General features: G+C 49.1%; 1 protein-coding gene and 2 long non-coding RNA genes across 6 annotated transcripts in view; 2 read left to right on the top strand and 1 right to left on the bottom strand.

The window, feature by feature from the left end:
- The window catches only part of C5 (complement C5), a 97,104-nt gene extending 95,065 nt beyond the window's left edge, over nt 1–2,039 (top strand). Inside the window, exons 40-41 of the mRNA XM_055579514.1 lie at nt 600–738; nt 1,299–2,039. Of these exons, the coding sequence (XP_055435489.1) occupies nt 600–738; nt 1,299–1,437 (278 nt within the window). The 3' untranslated portion in view covers nt 1,438–2,039. The remainder of the gene's footprint in view (nt 1–599; nt 739–1,298) is intronic.
- Nucleotides 2,040–7,799: 5,760 nt separating this feature from the next.
- Nucleotides 7,800–12,211, top strand: LOC129650729 (uncharacterized). Its single transcript, XR_008713971.1, has 2 exons — nt 7,800–7,936; nt 11,972–12,211. It is a non-coding gene; the product is annotated as an uncharacterized LOC129650729 (long non-coding RNA).
- Nucleotides 12,212–12,786: 575 nt separating this feature from the next.
- LOC129650726 (uncharacterized) lies at nt 12,787–16,639 on the bottom strand. Of its 4 annotated transcripts, none has more exons than XR_008713966.1 (2): nt 15,927–16,639; nt 12,787–13,874 (listed from the first exon to the last, which is right to left on the bottom strand). It is a non-coding gene; the product is annotated as an uncharacterized LOC129650726 (long non-coding RNA). The 4 variants fall into 4 exon arrangements; XR_008713969.1 differs by lacking the exon at nt 15,927–16,639 and adding an exon at nt 15,089–15,916; XR_008713968.1 differs by lacking the exon at nt 15,927–16,639 and adding an exon at nt 13,985–14,529.
- Nucleotides 16,640–23,063: the final 6,424 nt, after the last annotated feature.

The raw sequence follows: 23,063 nt of genomic DNA, 5'->3' as shown, positions 1-23,063 counted from the left end.
CATCAGGGAATATTTCCTGAATACTGGGAGGATTGAAGACGTCTTTAGAGATGGCCGAAAGAAAGAAAGTGAAAATCGCTCAGTCGTGTCTGACTTTTTGCGACCCCATGGAATAGTTCATGGGATTCTCCAGGCCAGAATACTGGAGTGGGTAGCCGTTCCCTTCTCCAGGGGATCTTCTCAAGCCAGGGATCGAACCCAGGTCTACCACATTGCAGGCGGGTTCTTTACCAGCTGAGCCACCAGGGAAGCCCCTCAACTCTGGAAAGGTTCTGCGAATTCCTGGTTCTAATGAAATAATGAAAAGCACTTAAATAAGCCTCACAGCAGTTCTGCAGGGTAGGTTTTACTGTGATGCCTGTTTTGGGAATGAAGGATCTGAGCCTCATTTGTTCAGGTACACAGCTAGGAAGTGGCAGAGCTGGGGTTTAGCTTGGGGAGCCTGATCCCAGAGTCTGAAGTCTTAACCACAGGGACAGTGCCAATAGCCATTAGCCTGTCGATAGAAATTTACACCAAATAATGAATAGCCACGAGGAACAGGAATGCTCAAGAGCTGAAAACTGTGGCCTGTGATAACCTTGCTGTGCGTCTCTTAGGAGAAGCTGCTGCTGAGAGAGACGCTGAAATCACCTTCATCAAAAAGACAAGCTGCTCCAACGCCAATCTGGAAGAAAGAAAACAGTACTTAATCATGGGTAAAGAGGCCCTGCAGATAAAACACAACTTCCGTTTCAAGTAAGTCACCTGTATTTTGGACTCTGATTTTCCATCCAAAACTGAGTGAAATTTATTCTTAAACCCACTACATGTTTCTTTCGTGCCCTGCTGTTAACCAACAGACCATTAGGAGCCTACATGAAATAATGTGAGCTTAAAACAAAGAACTCCTCAAAACCACCAGGGTAGCTGAGGTCTCACTGAGGATAAAGCAACTGAGTGCCCAGGTCTGACGATTAATCTGGGCTCACTCATCAACTCCCCCTTTACCGCATCTGCCATCTCAGTCCTCAGACTGTTCTGTTTGTAAGGAGGACAGTGTTTGGATACATGTTTTATTATCTGTTTTTTGAAAAACAGACATTGAAACAGATGTTGTTCGTGCCTTTAACCATGGGATCCCCGAGCAGCTCATGATCTCCAGGGTTTGTGGACCTTCCCAAGGAGATGCCAGTTCAGAGGAGTTTGGCCAACAGCCTGACCCCCTGGGCACCTGAGCAGCTTGGCTCAATTGAACTCAGCTCTTCTCTATCTGTGGCCACCATCACAAGTGATTCATTTGTATTATTCCTTGGCAGGTACGTCTACCCGTTAGATTCCTCGACCTGGATTGAATATTGGCCTACAGACTCCAGGTGTCCATCGTGCCAAAGATTTTTAGCGAATCTAGATGAGTTTACTGAAGACATCTTTTTAAATGGCTGTGAGAACGCCTGAAGGTCGGCTGCATCCAGCTTGCACTATGGACTCCTGTTGTTGGAGTTTCTTCTTTTTTTTCCCCAACATTCACAGCTGGTCTTATTTGGAAAGTTCATTCTACTTAGAATGGGGGACACTTGCTTTTATTAGAGAACAATTTAAGAGCAGTAACTCTCCGAAACAGCCTATCCTTCAGGGGGCCTGGAGACAGACACTCATTCCAAGGTTACTGGACACCAGAAGCAATAAATTGGAACCCTCCTGAAACCTACCGCTCAGGAATGCTTGCCGGGGACAAAGAATAGCCCCATTGAAATGTAGTATCTTACAAAAACATGGCCTTTGCTTGAAAGAAAATACCACGGAACAGAAAACCGATCATTAAAGCCTGACTTTGCTTTCAAAATGTGTAAAAAAGCGTGTTATTTTATGCTAGGTCAGCTGCAGCCGCACAAAGACAGGCAAATTGAGAAAGGTGCAGAAGGCTGACCCTCAAAGCCCTCAGCAACCTGAGAAGGTAGGAGCCTTGTCCTGGCCACCTCCCTTCCTGTTGCCCTCTCTGTACCCCCATGCGGATGCCCTACTCCCTTCCCCGCCCTCCCAGCGCCTACTCCTTCCCCCTGGAACTTGCTCTCCTGGAAGGCAGGCCCCAGGGCAGCCACCTGGTGAAGAGAAACCTAGTGGAAATCCAGACACCTCTGCTCTTGCTCCAGCCAGGTCTCTGAGCCTCCCTTCCGGATTTATCAATGAGGATTTCTAACAGCAGTCTCGTTTGTAAGTGATATTCTGCAGCACTTTAGATCTTATGGAAGAGTGCTCATATTTATTCCCATTTAATGTCTCCAGAATCTCATGGAGTACGAGAATTATTATTACCCTCATTCCAAGAAGACTTGGAGGCTAAGGACCCAAAGGGCTTTGAAGATGAGGAATTTGAGGCTCAGAAAAGGAAGCGATTTGCCCAGCCTAGTAAGGGGCAGAGTGGGAGACCAAACCCCAAGGCTTGCTCACAGTCCGAACATCTCCCTCTTCCACCTCACTGCCCCATCCCATTGCTTGTCGGGTTTGATTTCCTAAGAGCAAGGCAGGACGCAGGTGGAGTGTCTTTCTTCCTTAGCTATAGTTTAGCCAGCCCCGCTGAAGCGTCGCAAGGAAACACAAGCCCTGGATGGAACGGCAGCACTGACTGAAATGCATCCCCTTTCTGAGAAACCCGCGCCTTACCGGTTAGCCTCGCGAAGCTACACAAGGCCTTGCACTGTGCCTCGTAAGTTAAACTAAGATTTTCCAGCTTCAAGGAACTAAGGATTTATTTTTGTAAATGTCAGAACTCACGTTGAAGGCACTCCCTTGGCAAAAACAACCCTTGTGTCCAATATGCCCCAACTCGCTGCCAACGAGGGGTGAGGGGCCCCCAGAGCAGGTCTGCGGCGCCTCCAGTCACCTTCTCGCTGAAGGCCGGGCGGCAGGACCTCTGCAGTAACCTCCCCGTGGCCCCAGCGTCTCCGCCTTCTCCTTGAGCACTGTTTCAAGTAGGTCGGCCACAGCGGCCTAATTAACTCACAAAGCAACTGAACTTCCAAACTTCAAAGCAGGCCTTTGTGAGTGAGCCTGGCTCCGCTGAAAAACTCACCAGCCCCTCTTCAGCAAACTGCTAAGGACTTAGACATACGTCCTGTTGGAGGCTTTTGTGGTCCTTCTCACAGCTGGGGCCCCTCCTCAACCCTGTACTCCTCTTCTAAGGCACTTGCAGTTATTTGCTTGCTCGTGTATAGTTGTTTGGTGTGCAGCCTCCTGGCCTCACTGTTAGCTCCAGGTGGACAAAGTCTGGGTCCTCTCTCTCCTGCTGTGTCCTGTGCCTGGCTTAACGCCAAACACTTTCCAGGGACTCAACAAGTGCTGCTGCTGCTGCTGCTGCTGCTGCTGCTAAGTCTCGTCAGTCGTGTCCGACTCTGTGTGACCCCATAGACGGCAGCCCACCAGGCTCCCCCGTCCCTGGGATGCTCCAGGCAAGAATACTGGAGTGGGGTGCCATTGCCTTCTCTGCAACAAGTGCTGGTGGATTCTAACCCTGGCAGGGGTTTGGGACAAGCCTCTTCATCTTTTGGATGGCCTGTGCATCAGGGGAGTCAAACACCTTAATGCCTCTTTTATCTAGAGCCCCAAGAAGAAACACTATAATCTTTTGTTATGAAACGGAAGACAAAACTGCATGGCATGTCAGCGTCCACATGTCAGGCATGTATTTCTTCCTGTAAATGTAAAGGGAGCTCAGAGAAGTGAGTGAGCATATGAGTTGGAGGAGCTTCCAGAGGCTTTCTGGAGGACTTTTGGAAAGGTAGAGAGAGGCACAGTGTATTAGAAGCTGGTAAGAGGTATGCATGGGAAATAGATGGGTAAACAGTGGAAACAGTATCAGACTTTATTTTTCTGGGCTCCAAAATCACTGCAGATGGTGACTGCAGCCATGAAATTAAAAGACGCTTTCTCCTTGGAAGGAAAGTTATGTCCAACCTAGATAGCATATTCAAAAGCAGAGACATTACTTTGCCAACAAAGGTCTGTCTAGTCAAGGCAATGGTTTTTCCTGTGGTCATGTATGGATGTGAGAGTTGGACTGTGAAGAAGGCTGAGCGCCGAAGAATTGATGCTTTTGAACTGTGGTATTGGAGAAGACTCTTGAGAGTCCCTTGGACTGCAAGGAGATCCAACCAGTCCATTTTGAAGGAGATCAGCCCTGGGATTTCTTTGGAGGGAATAATACTGAAGCTGAAACTCCAGTACTTTGGCCACCTCATGCAAAGAGCTGACTCACTGGAAAAGACCCTGGTGCTGGGAAAGATTGGGGGCAGGAGGAGAAGGGGACGACAGATGATGAGATGGCTGGATGGCATCACTGACTTGATGGACGTGAGTCTGAGTGAACTCCGGGAGTTGGTGATGGACAGGGAGGCCTGGCGTGCTGCAATTCATGGGGTCACAAATAGTCGGACACGACTGAGCGACTGAACTGATCTGAACTGAAGAGGTATGCTGCTGTTTTGCTGCTACGTCATGTTCAACTCTTTGCAACCACATGGACTGCAGCCCACCAGGCTCCTCTGTCTATGGGATTTCCCAGGCAAGAATACCCCAATGGCTCAGCAGATAAAGAATCCACCTGCAATGTAGGAGACACAGGAGATGTGAGTTTGATCCCTGAGTCGGAAAGATCCCCTGGAGAAGGAAATGGCGACCCATTCCAGTATTCTTGCCTGGAAAATTCCACAGAGGAGCCTGAAGGTCTACAGTCCACGGGGTCACAAAGAGTCAGACACAACAGAGCATACGGCACATGGAGAGACATGGGGGACCTTTCTGGTTAAAGGAAAAAGCATAAGGCAGTTTTCCACTAGGGGTAAGCAAGACAATTTAGGTGGTAAACAGCTATATGCTTATTTTAACATGTGTTAGAAAAAAATATACAACTAGCACATCAAAGCCATGATATAAAATTTTCTTTGAAAATAAATGTATTCGTCAAAAAGTCTATTTAAGGAAAAGTTTTTAAGTAAATAAAAGTCTAGGTTGTTCCTAGGGCAAAAATCATGAGGTTGGCATGCACACACTTGAAGTTTAGGAAACCCTGTCTTAAGAAAATATGTGGAATTGACAACCCGCCAAGCTTAAAGCGGGCAGCCTGACTCCTGATTTCCCGGGGAGGGATCTAAGCCAAAGTCATGCTCAGTTTTACTTTCCAGTCCTTGTGATGCTAATTTATTCAGCAACATCCAGAAAAATATGTACTGACTGGTCATCGAAGGTTGGGCTCCAGTTCCCTAGATCCTTGCCCTTGTGGAACTTGGATTCCAATGAGAGGAGGTGCATGGTAAATAATGGTCAGTCATTAGGGGACTGAGTTTGAATATCAAGTGATAAAAGAGCTGTGAGAAAAAGAAAAAGCAGAGCAGAGCAAAGGAGCCTGGGAGTGGTGGAGAGAGGGGCTGAGTTGTAGTAGAGCAGTGAGGTCAGGGTGGGCTTCAGTGAGCAGTGAGACTCAAGCAAGGTGAAAGAGGGAGCCACTTGGTGATCTGAAGACAGTGTTCCAGGCAGAGGGAACATGCCCGAGCCTGAGGCAGGAGCTCGGCCGGGGTGCTCAGGGGAGAGCAGGGAGGCCGACGTATCAGGAGCAGATGAGGCAGAGGTGAGGCTGGTGGAGCTGAGGTCAGAGAGGTCACAGGGACAAGAGCATGCTGGTCACGGATGGGGTGCTGCTAATCTTACCCAGAGGGCAGGGTTTGGAGCAGAGCAGTGATGTGGTCTGTCTTATCTGTTAGAAGGACAATGGTAACTGCTGCATTGAAAATGAGGCAATGGTAAAAACTGACCAGTTAGGCTACTGCTGAAAACCAGGCAGAAGCTGATGGTGATTAAACAAAGCTGAGTTTCCAGAGCTTCTCAAAGGATGTTAGAAAGAGCTTGTTATAGGATTTGGGCTTGTGCTGGATTATTTGGGGAGGGCTCAGGGAAGTGGACTTGGCTCCGGGTTGGATGCTGTCGGCAAGCAGGGGTAATCCTATGATTGGGGGTACTGGTTGTTGTCTAATTAGGAGGAAAAGAAGGAGCAGTCACCCTTATGTGAGACGGGAAAGGGGGATATTTGGTCACTTTTCGTGATTTGGATTACGTACTTGTTTTATCCTCTGCTCAAACATGATTAAGGAGCAGTCTTTTTTTTTTTGGTAAAGATTCATTTGGTCTGATGCTGATGTTCTGTGACATCAGACTCTGAGAACACCACAGCCTGGCTCTGAGAACCAGGCCGGGTCCAAAGGACATCAAGGCTCAGCTGTCAGGGCGGCTCTTCCCTTTCAGACCCTTCTTCCTGGAAAATGCACATGTGGGACTCCCTGGCAGTCCAGTGGGTAGGATTTCCCCTTCCACTGCAGGGGGCATGGGTTTGATCCCTGGACTGGGAACTAAGATCACGCATGTGGCAAGGTGCAGCCAAAAACAATGTCTTTAAAATGCATGTGTGCGCTAAGTACACAAATCCGAATGCTATTTCTGAGGCCCCTGCAAGTCCATGCATTGACCTTGTGACTGAAAACCTCTGTCTCAGAGCTGGAAATTTAGCAGTCAAATCTGGAAGGTTCTCAGAGATACAAAGCAACTCTGCATCCTAGGGTTTTCCTAGTCCTGAAATCAGATGGATTCTGCGGGTTTAATGTGATGTGAGTACCTTGTCACCAGTGGCCTGATCTTTAACTTTGACTTGAGATTCAATTATCCCTTTATGCCTCTGACTCAGAAAGAAGGGAAGTTAGGAGGAAGAAAGGAAAAAATGAAGCAGAGAGGGTGGCGGGTAGGAAGAGATGGGAGGGAAGAGGGACAGGGTTTTGTTTAAGGACAGGAGGATAAGTTGAGAGCTCCGTTTCTAAGAACCTTCTGGATTCGTCTCAGCTGGCACGGTGCCCACCCTGACAGACATGTTGGCAGAAGCCGTTCTGCTCTTTGGATCTTGGTGTCCCCTCCTTCACTGGTTCCGTCATTATAATCAGACACGTGGTCTATTACCTACACCATCAGGAGGTATAGGATCCTAAAATGTCCAAAACAGGAAGGACCTAGAGCTTACCTCCTCCACTTCCTTCATTCTCACCTGGGAAATGGGCCCAGAAGAGCGGCTGCCGCGGTCACGGCGCTGCTCAGCGAGAGGGCTGGGGCACAAGCCCGAGGCCTCTGACTCTGCTCAGCGTTGTTTCCACGGTGCAGACGTGCGGAGGTTACGGAGAAGTCGAGTGGGGCTCTCTGTAAGGAAGCGTTTTCTTGGAGCCAGAGCCGTTCAAATATAAACTAGGCTCTCCAGGGGGGACCAGGTTCCCCATCAGTTCCGCCGTCCAGGGATGCCGCAGAAGCATTCAAAGTAGGAGGCTGGCCCCAGTGATGTCCAACGTCCCTGCGGCTCTGAGAGACCGTTGATAGAAAGGAAAACATCTGCTTTCCTTCCTCAAGCCCCCGTGTTCACATCTGAAAACAATTCCCCCTTGAGAGGCTTTCTGTGAGACATAAGTGAGATAACATAGACCTTGCACGTGGAGTGATGGGCACAGGGCCTGGCACTCTCAGTGTAACTGGCAGTTGCTAACAATACAGCCCTGATTCACGACAAGGGATGAACGCAACAAGGTTCTTGCCTGGCATGCTGCTGATTGTATTTTGTGGAGTATCCTCTCACGTCGCACACCCACCGTGTGAGGATTGTCATCATCTTTAGGAAGGAAGCAGCTGAGGCCCCAGGAGGCTGAGTAATTGGCCCCGGGTCTCATACCTTTACAAGTGGCAGGGCCACGGCTCAGATGTGCATCTCTGGGGCTCCGGGGACCCTGCTTCTAGCCTCTGAGCTGACTGCGTTTTCCCACACAGGAAGGGAGAGTAGCGTGGTCACTGTGTAATCCTGGCAAAGCTTCTGCCTCCCTGGGCCTCAGCGATGCGTGTTCATTGGAGGCTCCGAGCCGTCCCTGTGCTGGGACTGCAGGTGAGGCAGATGAGGGCTCTGGGTACAGGGTCCTGGGGCAGTGGGAACATGTCAGAGCTTTGTAAAATAGATCCTGGAATCAGCTTCCACGCGGAGAAAACACAGCTGGCAGAACTCTGGATTGGCAGGTCCTCCTACGTCACCTCAAGGATTTTAAGTTGCCAGTAGAGTTGACGTTTTTTCCTTTGTGAGCTTCCTACACAGAATCATAAAGTCCTAAAGTTAAAGCCTCCCTAGAGATCATCTCATCAAGCTCTCCCCATTTCACAGAGGAGGAAACAAGCCAGGGAAGAGCAGGGACTCTCCCAGGGTCCCATGAGGGAATCAGGGCTGGACCAGAGCGCCAGGCTCCGCTTCCCCATACCAGCACCTGGGGTCTGTTCCCACCGGCTGGGCTGAAGGGGCAGGAGGGCAGAGTCCAAAGCCAGGGGCTGGGGTCCAGGGCTCACATCGCTAGCAGATGAGATGAGAGGAACCAGAGCTGTCCTGGAAAGAGTGATTTTCATTTGGCTGGAGTTGTGTGTGTCTACGTGTGTGAGTGTTTTGGCGTTGCTGGGGGTGGATGGAAAGGGGGGTTGAAGCTGACTAAGACAAGGAAATCGGAGCTGAGGAAAGAATTATATGGCTTAATAAACTTTTTTCCAAACATAGAAGCTTTAGGAAATTAGAGTCAGGACTGAACCCTCGTTTCTGAGAATAGAGAAAGGAGCTGTGGCCAGGGGGCAGGGTTGGTGGTCATTTCTCCTCCTCTTGCCAGCCCCTACCAACTCTAAAGGCAGAGGTCAAATTGTGGCTTGCTCCGTAATTAGATGTTGGGTGTGGAAATTACAGCAGCCTCTCCGTTTGACTGGGCTTCCCAGGTGGCGCTAGTGGTAAAGAACCCACCTGCTAATGCAGGAGACTTAAGAGACGCGGGTTCTATCCCTGGGTCTGGAGCGGGCATGGCAACCCACTCCAGTATTCTTGCCTGGAGAATCCCATGGACCGAGGAGCCTGGCAGGCTACCATCTATAGGGTCACAAAGAGTCAGACACGACTAAAGCAACAGCCTGTTCCATGTGACTACAGCGTGTGTGTGTGTGTGTGTGTGTGTGTGTGTGTGTGTAAGAGACGGACACAGAGAAAGAAGTGGTTACCATGGGGAAGAAGTAAAAGCTGCCCTGTGGGGGCCAGCTGGCTGTGGTCTCTAAGTCACACAGCTTCCTCTGCGTCTGTTCTCTGTTTTGGAAGTGAGGTTCTCATTCCAGCTGGCCCAATGGACAGGGTTGTTGCAGGATGAAATTAGATCAAACAAGTGAGAGAACTTTTAAGCTGTAGAATTTTGAACAAATGTGGTAATGGCATTAACAATCAAAAGCATCTTTGTTAATTAGGTCCCATTTGTTTATTTTTGCTTTTATTTCCAATATTCTGGGAGGTGGGTCATAGAGGATCCTGCTGTGATGTATGTCAGAGAGTGTTTTGCCTATGTTCTCTAGGAGTTTTATAGTTTCTGGTCTTACGTTTAGATCTTTAATCCATTTTGAGTTTATTTTTGTGTATGGTGTTAGAAAGTGTTCTAGTTTCATTCTTTTACAAGTGGTTGACCAGATTTCCCAGCACCACTTGTTAAAGAGATTGTCTTTAATCCATTGTATATTCTTGCCTCCTTTGTCAAAGATAAGGTGTCCATATGTGCGTGGATTTATCTCTGGGCTTTCTATTTTGTTCCATTGATCTATATTTCTGTCTTTGTGCCAGTACCATACTGTCTTGATAACTGTGGCTTTGTAGTAAAGCCTGAAGTCAGGTAGGTTGATTCCTCCAGTTCCATTCTTCTTTCTCAAGATTGCTTTGGCTATTCGAGGTTTTTTGTATTTCCATACAAATTGTGAAATTATTTGTTCTAGCTCTGTGAAGAATACTGTTGGTAGCTTGATAGGTAGCCTAATTAACCTTAAAAGCTTCTGCACATCAAAGGAAACTATTAGCAAGGTGAAAAGACAGCCTTCAGAATGGGAGAAGATAATAGCAAATGAAGCAACTGACAAACAACTAATCTCGAGAATATACAAGCAACTCCTACAGCTCAACTCCAGAAAAATAAATGACCCAATCAAAAATTGGGCCAAAGAACTAAATAGACATTTCTCCAAAGAAGACATACAGATGGCTAACAAACACATGAAAAGATGCTCAACATCACTCATTATCAGAGAAATGCAAATCAAAACCACTATGAGGTACCATTTCACACCAGTCAGAATGGCTGGGATCCAAAAGTCTACAAATAATAAATGCTGGAGAGGGTGTGGAGAAAAGGGAACCCTCTTACACTGTTGGTGGGAATGCAAACTAGTACAGCCACTATGGAGAACAGTGTGGCGATTCCTTAAAAAACTGGAAATAGACCTGCCTTATGAGCCAGCAATCCCACTGCTGGGCATACACACTGAGGAAACCAGAAGGGATAGAGACACGTGTACCCCAATGTTCATCGCAGCAATGTTTATAATAGCCAGGACATGGAAGCAACCTAGATGTCCATCAGCAGATGAATGGATAAGAAAGCTGTGGTACATATACACAACGGAGTATTACTCAGCCGTTAAAAAGAATACATTTGAATCAGTTCTAATGAGGTGGATGAAACTGGAGCCTATTATACAGAGTGAAGTAAGCCAGAAAGAAAAACACCAATACAGTATACTAACGCATATATATAAAATTTAGAAAGATGGTAACAATAACCCTGTGTACGAGACAGCAAAAGAGACACTGATGTATAGAACAGTCTTATGGACTCTGTGAGAGAGGGAGAGGGTGGGAAGATTTGGGAGAATGGCATTGAAACATGTAAAATATCATGTATGAAACGAGTTGCCAGTCCAGGTTCGAAGCACGATACTGGATGCCTGGGGCTGGTGCACTGGGACGACCCAGAGGGATGGAATGGGGAGGGAGGAGGGAGGAGGGTTCAGGATGGGGAACACATGTATACCTGTGGCGGATTCATTTTGATATTTGGCAAAACTAATACAGTTATGTAAAGTTTAAAAATAAAATAAAATTAAAAAAAAAAAAAAAACAACAATTCGGCAGTTCCTTAAAATGTTAAACACAGGATTACCATAAGACCAAGCAATTAAAAAATTATTCCACTCCTAAAAAAAAAAAAAAAAAAAAAGCATCTTTGTGCGAAGATACCACCGGCAAAGACTGCCTGGTGAGCTTCTGAAAGACTGAGAGGGTCTGCTATCTTCATCGCCCCAGTGTGTCAGATTTCCCTGTTAGAGCTTCATTCCTTTGGCTCTGCAGGCTGGCAGTCTTACAGCAGGATTTTCAAAGTGCTGAAATATGCATTCTCAGTCACCACCTCAGACCGACTGAATCAGAAACCCTAGAAGGGAGTACCAAAATCTATATTTTAAACATCTTCAGGAAAATATCATAGGTACATTAAAATTAAAGAAGTGTTGTTCTAGAGCTCGTGAAAGTGCAGAGTCTGATTTTGCAGGTCTGGGGTGGCCGGAGACTCTGCATCTCCCAGGCGATGCCTCTGGCGCTGGTTCTTGGACCTAACAAGGTTCCAGATTGTTCCATAAAGCCAGGGATTCCCGCATGAACAGAAGCAGCTGTTTATCAGCCAGCACTTTAGTTGAGAACCATTGTGCCCAAGGCCTTGCAGAAAACTCTGAGGGATTCTGGGAACAAGAGAAACACAGCTTCAAAGAGAAAGAGGGCTTGAGAAAAAAGAGGAGGTAGGAAATGCTAAAAGAAAACTACATCGCCTTTGTAGAATGTGGCCCGAGCAGGTCTGGGCGTCAATTAACCCTTTTACCCACCAAGAGCCTGCCGTGTTAGGGACTGATGTGTTCGTCTCATTCATCAGCTTAATGAATCCACAAACAACCCCCCGAGTTTGGTACAGAGGAATAAACCAAGGAAAAAGAGGTTAAATAACTTGGCCCAATAAGTGGTGGAGCAGGGATTTAGAACTCAGACAGGCTGACTCATTAGCACTAATTCTGCCTCAAATTTGGTCTCTGCCCTCAGGAAGCTTACAGTCCCATGAGGAATATGGGCGAGGCCTGATAACTGCCCAGCCTGGATGATGTCCGTCTGGTCCTGTATTTCGAGAATCTTACAGACAACTGCTGCTTTAGCTCCTGTAGCAATTCTTCCAGACCGGGCAAGGCACAAATGCACAGGCCTGGCTGTGCGTGAAAGTCCTGAGACGGGTGTCTGTGTTTCTGTAGGCGGATGTTTAGTAGAGTGACTCGTATTTCCCCACGTTCAGTGTCCCGAGCAGGAAAGCTCCAGCCCAGGAATAGCTTAGGCAAAGAGACCTCCAGAACTGAGTCCGAGCCCTGCTCTGCGTCCTCAGCTACTCACCCCTCACAGCTCCCCAGGCCTGCCTCCCTGAAGGGCAGGGGCACCTTCTGCCCACCATGGCTCCCACACAAGACCCACATTCACACGGCAGAAAGCCCTGCCCGCCCCAGGCTGGCCTGCAAAGGCCAGGCGGTCACCCCTGCACACAGGCACTGGGGAGGGCCCGGCCGGCTGGCTGATCACTGCTGCGGCCGCCAAAGGCCCCGACCCCAGCTCCGACTTGCCCCCACCCCCATTTCTGGCACATGCCCTCTCTCCCTCCCTCCCCCGCATACCAGAAATCACTGCCTTGGCACTGGGGATTCAGAAGGATGCCTAACAAATGAACACTGACCCAATATCTTGGCAAACCTATTTGACGATACATTCCAAGAGCCAAGATATGTTTACATCCCTTGATCCAGTAATCTTCCTCCTGCTGGATTATTTATATAAATTCCCAAAAGTAGGGGGAGAAAAAAGTTCATACACAAAGATCGTCTATGCAGGATTATTTATTCAGTAAATATTTACGGAGTTATTTCTATGTGCCAGACACAGTTCTAGATGGTGTAATCAAGATAAACAAGGTCCCTGCTTTCCTAGGAATTCTGGGGAGAAGGACAATAAATATCCACATAAATGAGAAAAATAATCTATTTACTAAATTCTCTGCACGGAATTAAAGGTCAGCAATGGAGAAAAACCAAGTGACTGCTCTCAATGGGGTGGTCAAGGTTCTCTTTGTTGTCATTGTCCAGTCACTAAGTTGTGTCTGACTCTGTGACCCCCATGGACTGCGGCGCACCAGCTTCCCTGTCCTTCACCATCTCCCGGAGCCTGCTCAAACTCATGTCCATCGAGTCGGTGATGCCATCCAACCATCTCATCCTCTGTCACCCTCTTCTCTTCCTGCCCTCAATCTTTCCCAGCATCAGGGTCTTTTCCAATGAGTCAGTTCTTCGCATCAGGTGGCCAAAGGATTGGAGCTTCAGCTTCATCGTCAGTCCTTTCAGTGAATATTCAGGCTTGATTTTCTTTTGGATTGACTGGTTTGATGATGGGGCAGTCGGGGAAGTTCTCTTAGATGTCACTAAATAAGATGACGTTTAAGCTGAGAGTCTCAGACAAGAAGGGGTGGTCACACAAAGACCTAGAGGAGATCATTCCAGAAAGGAGGCCAGTGATCCAGGGAACTGCAAGCAGGCTACGGATCAAAGCAAGCAAGTGATGGGAAATGAGGTTGGAGGACTGCAGGGAGCAGATCAATAGGGCTTTGTAAGCATGAGTGAGGTGTTTGGATTTGTCAGTAGAGAGCAATAAACAAAGCGGGTAAGACCACGTCCCAGACAAAAGGGGGCAGGGAGGGAGACCGGCTCAGGCGACTGCAGGTGTCTTGGCAAGAAGTGAAAGCAGCTTCAACCTGAATGGCGGGAATGAAGAGACGCGGATGGGTCCCGGATATTTTTGGAGCTAGGGCTGAAAGAGTTTGCTGAAGGTATTGGGACGGGGTTGCTGAACACAGAGGACTCGAGCTTTACTCAGGGGTTCTTGGCTCAGGCTGCTTTAGGTGCCGTTTACACACCTGGGGGAGGCAGGAGAAAATGCAAACTTAGGAAAATGAGAAAGGAAGATGTTGTGGGTTGAACTGTGTCTCCCCTAAAAGATCCGTCGGCATCCTCCCCCACCCAGCACCTCGGAGTGGAAATAGAGTTGGAAATAGGATTGTTGCAGGGGTCATTAGTCCCGGTAAGATGAGGTCATACTGGAGGAGGGTGGGTCTCTCCTCTAATGTGACTGCGGTCCTAAAAAGAAGAAAGACAGAAACACACAGAGGGAAACCCAGACTCTCGAAGGAAGCCAGCCACGTGCGGAGCTTGACTGGCGGGCATAGTGACTGCAGGAAAGGCGCTTGGCTACTGAGTCCCCCCACCTGTGGCTGTGAGGCACTGTCAGATCTCTGTTAGGTCAGGATATGAAGCCTGAGACACAGCTGAACTTTCAGGCAGTGGTTAAGTGGCTTCACCTGAGGGGAGCACAGGGACTTCGTTGTTTGGAAGTGATAGAGAAAATACCACCAATTAGAAAAACACGATGGAAGACAACAACCCATTTACAACGGCAAATGTGATCAACACCTACAGTGAACAAAGCTTGAAGTTTGTAATCATAATCAACTTCCCTTTGTCTCCCACCCCACTCTATACATGTGTTCAGAGGGAAGGGAGAGAAGCCCTTTTCCTGACCTTTGATAAAAATTCACACATCTTACAACTTTTCTGATCATCTGCTCGTTCTCAGGACATAAGAAACTCCTGTTGTCCCTTAAGTCACTCAACAAACTCTGTTTATAAATCAGTCCCATGCTGCTGCTGCTGCTAAGTCGCATCAGCCGTGTCTGACTCTGTGCGACCCCATAGACGGCAGCCCACCAGGCTCCCCCGTCCCTGGGATTCTCCGGGCAAGAACACTGGAGTGGGTTGCCATTTCCTTCTCCAATGCATGAAAGTGAAAAGTGAAAGTGAAGTCGCTCAGTCGTGTCTGACTCTTAGTGACCCCATGGACTGCAGCCTTCCAGGCTCCTCCATCCATGGGATTTTCCAGACAGGAGTACTGGAGTGGGGTGCCATCGCCTTCTCTGAATCAGTCCCATGCAAAAGCAAAATCCAAACTTGATTTAAAGTCCAGTCTTTTCTCCCAGTCAGGGCTTGCTGCAGCTGGGACCACTATAGCTGGGAATGGGGGCATGGACCACTGCTTCCCTTTCTCCAGACTGCCCTCCCCAGTTTGTGAGCTGACCTCTGACCTCTCCAGGGCTAAGGTCGGCAGCGAGAAGAGGAGAGTAAGGGGAGCAGGAGAGACGTCCTGGACAGTCCTGTGGTGCGACGGCTCTCTGGCTGCATGGTCTTCGTCGCAGCGCGCCGGTGTCTGTCGCGTGGCCCGTGGCTCTAGAGCGAGCAGGCTCGTCAGCTGCAGCACACGGGTTCAGTTGGCCTGCAGTGTGCGGGATCTTAGTTCCCTGACCGGGGACAGACCCGTGTCTCCGGCATCGAAAGACGTATTCTTAACCCCTGGACCACCAGGGAAGACCCTGTCTTAAGCTGGCGTTAAAGCTGACTTTCATGTGGGCACATCCAAGCTCTGAGGACCTCTCACCCTTACACAAGTACCACACGATCTTGTATCCCACGGGTGAGCCCTTCTGAAGCCCTAAGAATCAATGGTACCCGTCCCCCTGTTGGACAGACCAGAGAGGCCTTCTCGTCAGTCCTTCCTGTGCCTGTCCCTTGTCTAGTCAACAGCAGTGGCATCCTGTGCGTAAACTGACTTTGGGAGTTCAGGCTTATCTGAGCAGCAGCGTCTCTTCCTTGCCTTGTCTGATGCAACTTTCATCTCTCATCTCCTCAATGCCTCCAGTGGCTGTTAGATGAATCCATGTGCCTCCACATCTCAAACCCCTGTGGATACATCTCACACTCTAAAGTAGACTGCGTAAAGTTCTTTTCTCTTGACTTGAGAAGCAGCTCTCGTCAACACATTCAGTCTTCATTCAACCCTAATCTCCTAATGAAAGACTAGGAGGTCTCAGGGATGTTTCTATGGGCCTCCCAGATGGCGCTAGTGGTAAAGAACCCACCTGCCAATGCATGAGACGATCCCTGGGTTGGGAAGGTCCTCTGGAGAAAGGCATGGCAACCGACTCCAGTATTCATACCTGAAGAATCCCATGGACAGAGGAGCCTGGCGGACTACAGTCCATGGGGTTGCAGAGTCAGACATGATGAGAGAATAAAGACTCTCAGGGCTCTTTCTACAGCACCCTGCCTCCGGGCGGCGCACCCACAGCACACATACACGTGTGCCCAAATAGGGGGTCAAAGGTGAATCCAGCACTTTCCCAGGATCTCGGATGGTTAGGAGGGCTACTGCCGGCATCCGTTAGCACAAGGCAAGATGGTTCCCCCTGGGCACAGTGGAGAAGGCTCCATGAAGAAGGCAGCTTCTTAGTTGGCTCTTAAAGAATGGCTGAGATCAGGACAAGCCAAAATGCAGTCTTAGTAATGAGAGCAAATGCCGAGCAGGGAAGCGGAAGGAAGAGTGCACAGAGACCCCTGGGCAGCTTCCTTCAGTGCAACACACAGAGGTTAAGGCCAAGCTGGACCAAAGATGAACAAAACAGGGGGTCTGGATTTTTTCCTGCCGGAAGTGAGAAGTTTTGGACGCTTTGGAAAGGGCAGCAGGATGGAGGGTTGGGAAGGGCAGTGACTAATTCTCGGTGAAATGTGTTCTTCATTTCCTTGAGTCATTAACTAGGGCCCCATTAAGAAGAAAAACAAAACAAAAACCTTCCAGGACCTGCTTTCTTTTCCAGGAAAACCCTTACCCTTTGGCACCGCCCACAAGTCCAGTTTATAAAGACACCCAGGCCTGTTTCCCGTTAGTGAAGGGGCCTTGGCACAGCTGCGAGCAGCCTCCTCCGAGCCCTGGGATTCTCAGCTTGAGGCCTGATGGGGCCGGTCAACCCATCTCCCCAGGGTGCCCAACACTGCCCTCTGGAAGGGGCTGAGGAGAAGGGCTTCCCTCCACGAGCAGAAGGGCCACAGAAACCTTGCCTTGATGAGCCCAGCCACAGAGGCCCCGCCTTGGGCCCTCGGGAGCCAAATGGGAAAAATCCAGAAGGCTGCACAGCCAAAAAAACAGCGGGCTTGGATGCAATCCGAGCTCTCCCCTTCTTTTCTGGTCTTGAGGCCTCGCGCGGCTCTATGTCTTCACCTGTAAGATGGAAGCACCACCACCTGCTCACAAGCTTGCTGGGAAGACTAAACGGGAGCTTGTTAGCCAGCCAGCACGCAGCAGATGCTCAACAAATCTGCCCCTCCTCCCCCCAGCATCTCTCTGTGTCTCGGTTTCCTCGCCTACCAAACACGGTGGGGACTCAAGGAGGAAGTTGAATCTGAACAGGTTCCCAACCTCTGCCATCTGCTCCACATGCAGGCCCCGGGGAGAGCGGAGGGCCTTTCTCTGCCATGTCTGAGCTCTGGGAGCTCTTTCTTCTATAATTTTCCAAAAAACAAAAAATCACAAAGCACTTGGTAGTAGCACAGCCTGGCGCGTGCTTGGAGGGAGTCCACAGCCCCGCCCCCAGCACCTCCCCCAGTGCTACCACCTGACTCAGTGTCCCCATCTGGAAAGCAGTTGTAACTGGACAGGTACCCCCTCTGGAAGTGCCCACTAGGTTGGGAGGACAGTGCCCAGCAGAGGGCGCTCTGAGTGTGACCTCCTGGCCGGGGCCCTGGGGAGAGGCACCCAGCCAAGGAAAATTCTAGTGGAAAAATCGAAGAAAGGATTCCAGGTTTATGAGTCCCAGACTTTGAAAAACAGAACTGCTGAGTTGTCTCCTGAGTTAGGGGAAAAGAACACCACAGCCGCCTCAAGATTTCCAGGAAACAATTTGCGAAGGCTTTGGGCAAAGCTGGGGGACTGGGGAGGCCTGGTTTGGGAGGTGGGAGCTGGGGGTGGGCATGTGCCTCTGGGAGCGCTCCGTGAGCGGTAAGGTCTTCCTGGGCGGTGCTGGGGGCGGGGTGGCGTGACTGTGTGGGTTTACATGCACTTGCGTCCATATGCATTTGTGTGCCTGTAGGCAATCCCACAGGTGTTTATTAAACACCTTCTATAGTCTGTTGGGTGATGAGGATGCAACAGCAAATAGAACACAGCCCCTGAACTCAGAGCTGAGTTTACGGAGGGGTGCAGAGTAGCCGGCATTCCAGTTCAGTCGCAGGCTTCCCTGATGGCACAGCAGGTAAAAACCCACCTGCAATGCAGGAGACACAGAAGACGTGGGGTTCAATCCCTGGGTCGGGAAGATCCCCTGGAGAAGGAAATGAAACCTGCTCCAGTATTCTTGCTGGAGAGTCCCATGGACGGAGGAGCCTGGCTGCAGATTTGCACACAACTCAGCACGCAGACATCCCGGAGGTGAGTGGGCAGCCAACACCAGGCAGCCACCAGCGACGCAGCCCTGGAGACCGCTGACGCTCAGTCCCCTTAGCTGGAAAGTGGACGTCCTAGGAGACAGCTACTGCTGCTGAGTCGCTTCAGTCGTGTCCGACTCTGTGTGACCCCATGGACGGCAGCCCGCCAGGCGCCCCCGTCCCCGCGTGTGCAAATGTTGGGTGACTCGTGTTGGTTGTGCACAAGGTCTGCACCTGGATAAGCACACGCAGCGTGCAGCCCAGTGAGCTTCGTGCAGGCCGGTAGCTCACCTGCTTAGGCCGTGTGTGCGATGTGCCGGGCTCTACCAGAGGCTGCATATCGTGGCCCTCAGATACGGTTTATGAGGATGCTCATTTGGTTAGGGTTTGGCTTTTGGGAGCGTTCTAAAATTTAAGCTATTACACATAAAAATCCAGATTTACAATTTCTCTAGAAACCTTGGAAGATCTGGCCATCCTGCAAGCATCTGCGTGTGTGCCTATATGCCATGGTTCTGCTTCACAGAGATGTGTCCTTTCCAGGAGCACCCTCCCCCTGGCCAGCCTCCAGACCTGTCCTTGGAGGGACTCCAGGGTAGCTTGGGAGCGCTCGTGCGCAGACACGTTCTCTGTGAACGGAGAGGCAGGACCCTGAGAGAGCTGGTGCCAGGCCCTGGCCTCCCCAGGCAGCTCCGGTTTCAGTAATCAGAGGGGCTGGAGAGGCCCAAGGGCCCTCCGCACGGCCCTCTGTCTGTATAGCTGGATGCTGGTTACAGAAGAGAGCAACCAAGGATGGGAGCCAGACAGACTAGGTTTTCTTGTGTATTATTTGATTTTGCATTTTAAAAATTCCTGCATTCTAGCTCCAAAACGCTTGAGGCAATGATCTCCGCAGAAAATGTGGCTAAATGTCTATACTATGGCTCTTCTAAAAAGGAGCAAATAGATTTTTGGTAGAAGTGAAAACTGTTAATTACGTTTGTGGAACCCACAGATGTGAGACAGGATGGACATTTTCCTAACATTCCTGGATCCTCTTAAGATGGCTAATTAGTCTCTCTTAATAGATATTTACTAGAGTGTGAGACAGGCTGAACACGAGGGGCCTACAAAGATGGATACACCCTGCTGTCTGGCCCTCGGGAAATACAGTTTTGTGGAGAGACAGCCAAGGAGAGATGAATGCAGAAATAAGAAAGGACAGGGGTATAACTGAGACATCTGGGGACAAAAGACATCAGAACATAGAGGAAGATGCCTCTGAGACTCTGACTTACTGTGCAAGCTCTTTTCCCAACCTGAGCCCCCATTTCACCTTTTTTAGACAAGAAGCTCAGAAAAGATGAGTAAGCATCAACTCCACGTGTTCACGATCCAAGCCCCGAGCTTGGGTATCCTTTGAGGGAACACAGGTCACAGCCCTGGTTCGTCGCCCGTTACTCCCTGCCCCATATTCTTGTGCTGTAAATTCATCTAGCTTGAGCTCTGAAAGAAACTCATCAGGTTTTTTATATTGCTTTGTCTTGAAAAAAAATTGTTTCTGGAGTCCAAAAATATGTCTGGAGTTCAAAAAGACCAGGCATCTGGTGGAAGCTTCTAGCATCCATTATAGACGTTCCTGGTCCAGGTGGGGAGAGCAGCCCCTCAACAGGTGGGAGAGTTGCACCCCTTCCCCAGAACCAGGTTTGAATGGCTAAGGAATTTGTCCTGAAGGATTGCTCTGAGGTCATTCACCCACTTTGCAGGTGGGAAAAATGAGGTCCAAAAATGGAACCGAGTTTCCCCACTGTCCTGAGATCAATGTCAGAGGCAGGTCTCCTGATTCCTGAGTAAGAGCTCTGCTCACACACTGATTTTTCTCTCTCAAGTTGAGTCGTCAGGACAAAGTGAGAGAAGGATCCCCAGGCTTATGCCTCTTCAGGCAGATGTCGACTGCTTTGCAGCTAGGACATCGAGTCATCCGTGTTCCACTCGAGCCAAGAGCCTGGGAAACCCACCCTCTCAAAAGTATGAGGGAAGAGCAATAATTCTATAGCCCAGCAAAAGGCCTCAGAGGGCCGGGCATCCACCTTCAGAAGCATTTGTAATTGTCAAGAGTCCCTGAAAGAAGGGATGTGACACGTAGAAAAACCAAATTTGTAGAACAAGGCACCTGGGTGGCCAGAGGTGGTGAAGAGAAGCAGCAGGTGGACTATTACAGACCCGTCTGCCTTCCTCATCATTGGCCTCGTAAGAGCTTGTCGATAGCAGAGGGGCTCTCTGCCAAGCTCTTTGCCTGGACCACATTACCATCCCCGTGAACGTCATTGGCACCCCCGTCACAAACTGGAATCTCCATGGCACTCTCAAAGTGACCAGTCCCACAAATAGCTGGAAAACCCCTAGGGACAGCTCTGGAGCCTACAATTCAAAGAACTTCTGAAGTGATTTGTTTCTTTCCTTAAAATCTGGAAGTCTGTTGAGATACGAAAAATCACTAGGCATAGAAACTCCTTTCAGAGAAGAACCCCAAATTTCTTATCAAATTTTCACTAGAATGCTATTTCTAATTTCATAACACCCTAAAAAATCAGGCCAAAGATACGTAATATTTTGTGACGATGGTGAGATCATCATTAATGATCATTACCTCAAGTAAAAATAATTATGGATGGTGTCTTGAGTATTAGCCATTGATTGAACAAATGTTTATTGATTGCCTCTGTGCTGAGTCAGGGGAAAAGATAAAGAAATGAGACACAGCTTTACTTTAACACCTTTAATTCCTTATATTCATGTAATTCACAAATTCTAGTGATACAGGAAAAAAAACCTGTAAACAAGCATAGTTTATAAATTGCCACTTATAACAAGTATAGAAAGAACAAGACAGAGAGTAACAGAAGGAAGCTTGGGAAATTTTAAATCATCACATCAAAGCAAAGGATGTGTCTTATAGGCTAAAGGTTTTACAAGATCATTGGGTAGATTGTCTCATTGTTCATATCAGCTGTGTATAAGTCACCATGGGGAGGTGCTTAACTTGGGTTGAGGAACTCAGGACCATTTGCTCTTCTAATCTACCAATACTAGATGTCTGATAACCTGTAATCATCTGTCTAATTAAATTTCCTGGCCCAGGAATCAGAAGTTTTCAGAGGAGATATAGACGATGTTCCCAGGAAAGCTGTTCACTAATTGTTTTTACTAAAGACAGAGACAGGGACAAAGCCTGCAGCTGGCAGTGGAAAGAAGGAATATGGGGCAAAGAGGGGAATGTCTGGCATTTATGAGTAGAGGAGGCAGTAGCCCATTCTGGGCCCCCGCTAAAGGCTGACAGATAGAAACAGGACCGTCCCTAGCAGGCCGGGGTGAAGACTCCGTTTCCACTGCAGGGGGCACAGGTCTGATTCCTAGTCAGGGAGTCAGCATACACTTAATATGTTCGGTCACCTCCGACTCTGCTGCTTCCCAAGCGCCATGGTGATAAAGGATCTGCCTGCCGGTGCAGGAAACACACGAGATGCAGGTTCGATCCCTAAATCAGGAAGATCCTCTGGAGTAGGAAATGGCAACCCACTCCAGTATTCTTGCCTGGAAAATTCCGTGGACAAAGGAGCTTGGCAGGCTGCAATCCATGTGGTGGCAAAAAGCTGGACACGACTGAGCCCTGAGCCCCAACCCCCGGCCCCCTGCCCCCCGACCGCCCCGCGCGCGCACACACACGCACACACAAACAGAAGCAGCATGGACGACTGGCATCAGGAGAATGGACACACCCCGTGCATTCACCTCTAGGAGCCAGCGGCCATGAGACCAGCAGCCCCGTCTGCTTCACTTACTGCTATAATCTGGGGCCTGGCTTTTAGAGAGGAGAAAATAGTTTTCTCACCTCTTCTGGATGATACCAGTAAACGAGCAAGGCATGTGACGTGCTCAGGTGAGAGCAGCGTCCTAGTAACTGATACTAAGTCAAGTGTAACCACTGAAATTGTCACTGCTATTTTTACCAGGACCACCAGCTTCAGTCCTCCAAATGCTTCGGCTCCACTCTCGTCCTGCCCCCCGCCCTCTGGAAGGCTAATGACCCTGGCAGTGCAATCTCTTCCTCCTCCGATGCCCATCAGGACTATAACACCTAGAAAGGCTCAGTTTTTGGGAAAAAAGTTTGAACGGTTGGGACAGCAGAGGCAAGCCAGCTCAGGAGAGAATCCCAGTTTCCACCTCTGGGATCTGGGAGTGCTCATTATATCCACCATTTTTAAACCATGTTTGTAGAGCCTAGAGGTCAGGATGGGGAGCAAAGAAGCCCAAGGCACAGACTCCTAGCTGTCTTCCTTGCTTAAGAGAAAATCCGTGCTTCTAGCTGGTTTGTAGGCTTGGGCTCTGGGCTTCCCAGGCCGCACCAGCGGTGAAGAACAGGCCTGCAGTGCAGGAGACACAAGAGACATGGACTCGATCCCTGGGATGGGGAGGTTCCCTGGAGGAAGGCGTGGCAACTCACTCCGGTATTCTTGCCTGGGGAATCCCATGGACAGAGGAGCCTGGCGCACTACAGTCCATGGGGTCTCCAGAGAGTTGGACACAACTGAAGCGACTTAGCATGCATCCTTGGGCTCTAGGTGAAAAAGCATTTGAAGACAGTCTCATAGCTAATACAAATTTTGAGATAACCCACGGCATTCCACCCAGGTCATTTTCCACTTAGAAAACAAAAACAACACTATGGACTATAATTTGTTGAACTATTGAGCATTCATTTATTCATCTACTCTCCCCCAAAACTGCTTTAGTGACAGGGAGAAAAAAAAAAAACACAC

Source organism: Bubalus kerabau, chromosome 4, assembly GCF_029407905.1.
Source record: "Bubalus kerabau isolate K-KA32 ecotype Philippines breed swamp buffalo chromosome 4, PCC_UOA_SB_1v2, whole genome shotgun sequence".
Taxonomy (NCBI): domain Eukaryota; kingdom Metazoa; phylum Chordata; class Mammalia; order Artiodactyla; family Bovidae; genus Bubalus; species Bubalus kerabau.
This window is presented reverse-complemented; position numbering and strand designations above follow the sequence as displayed.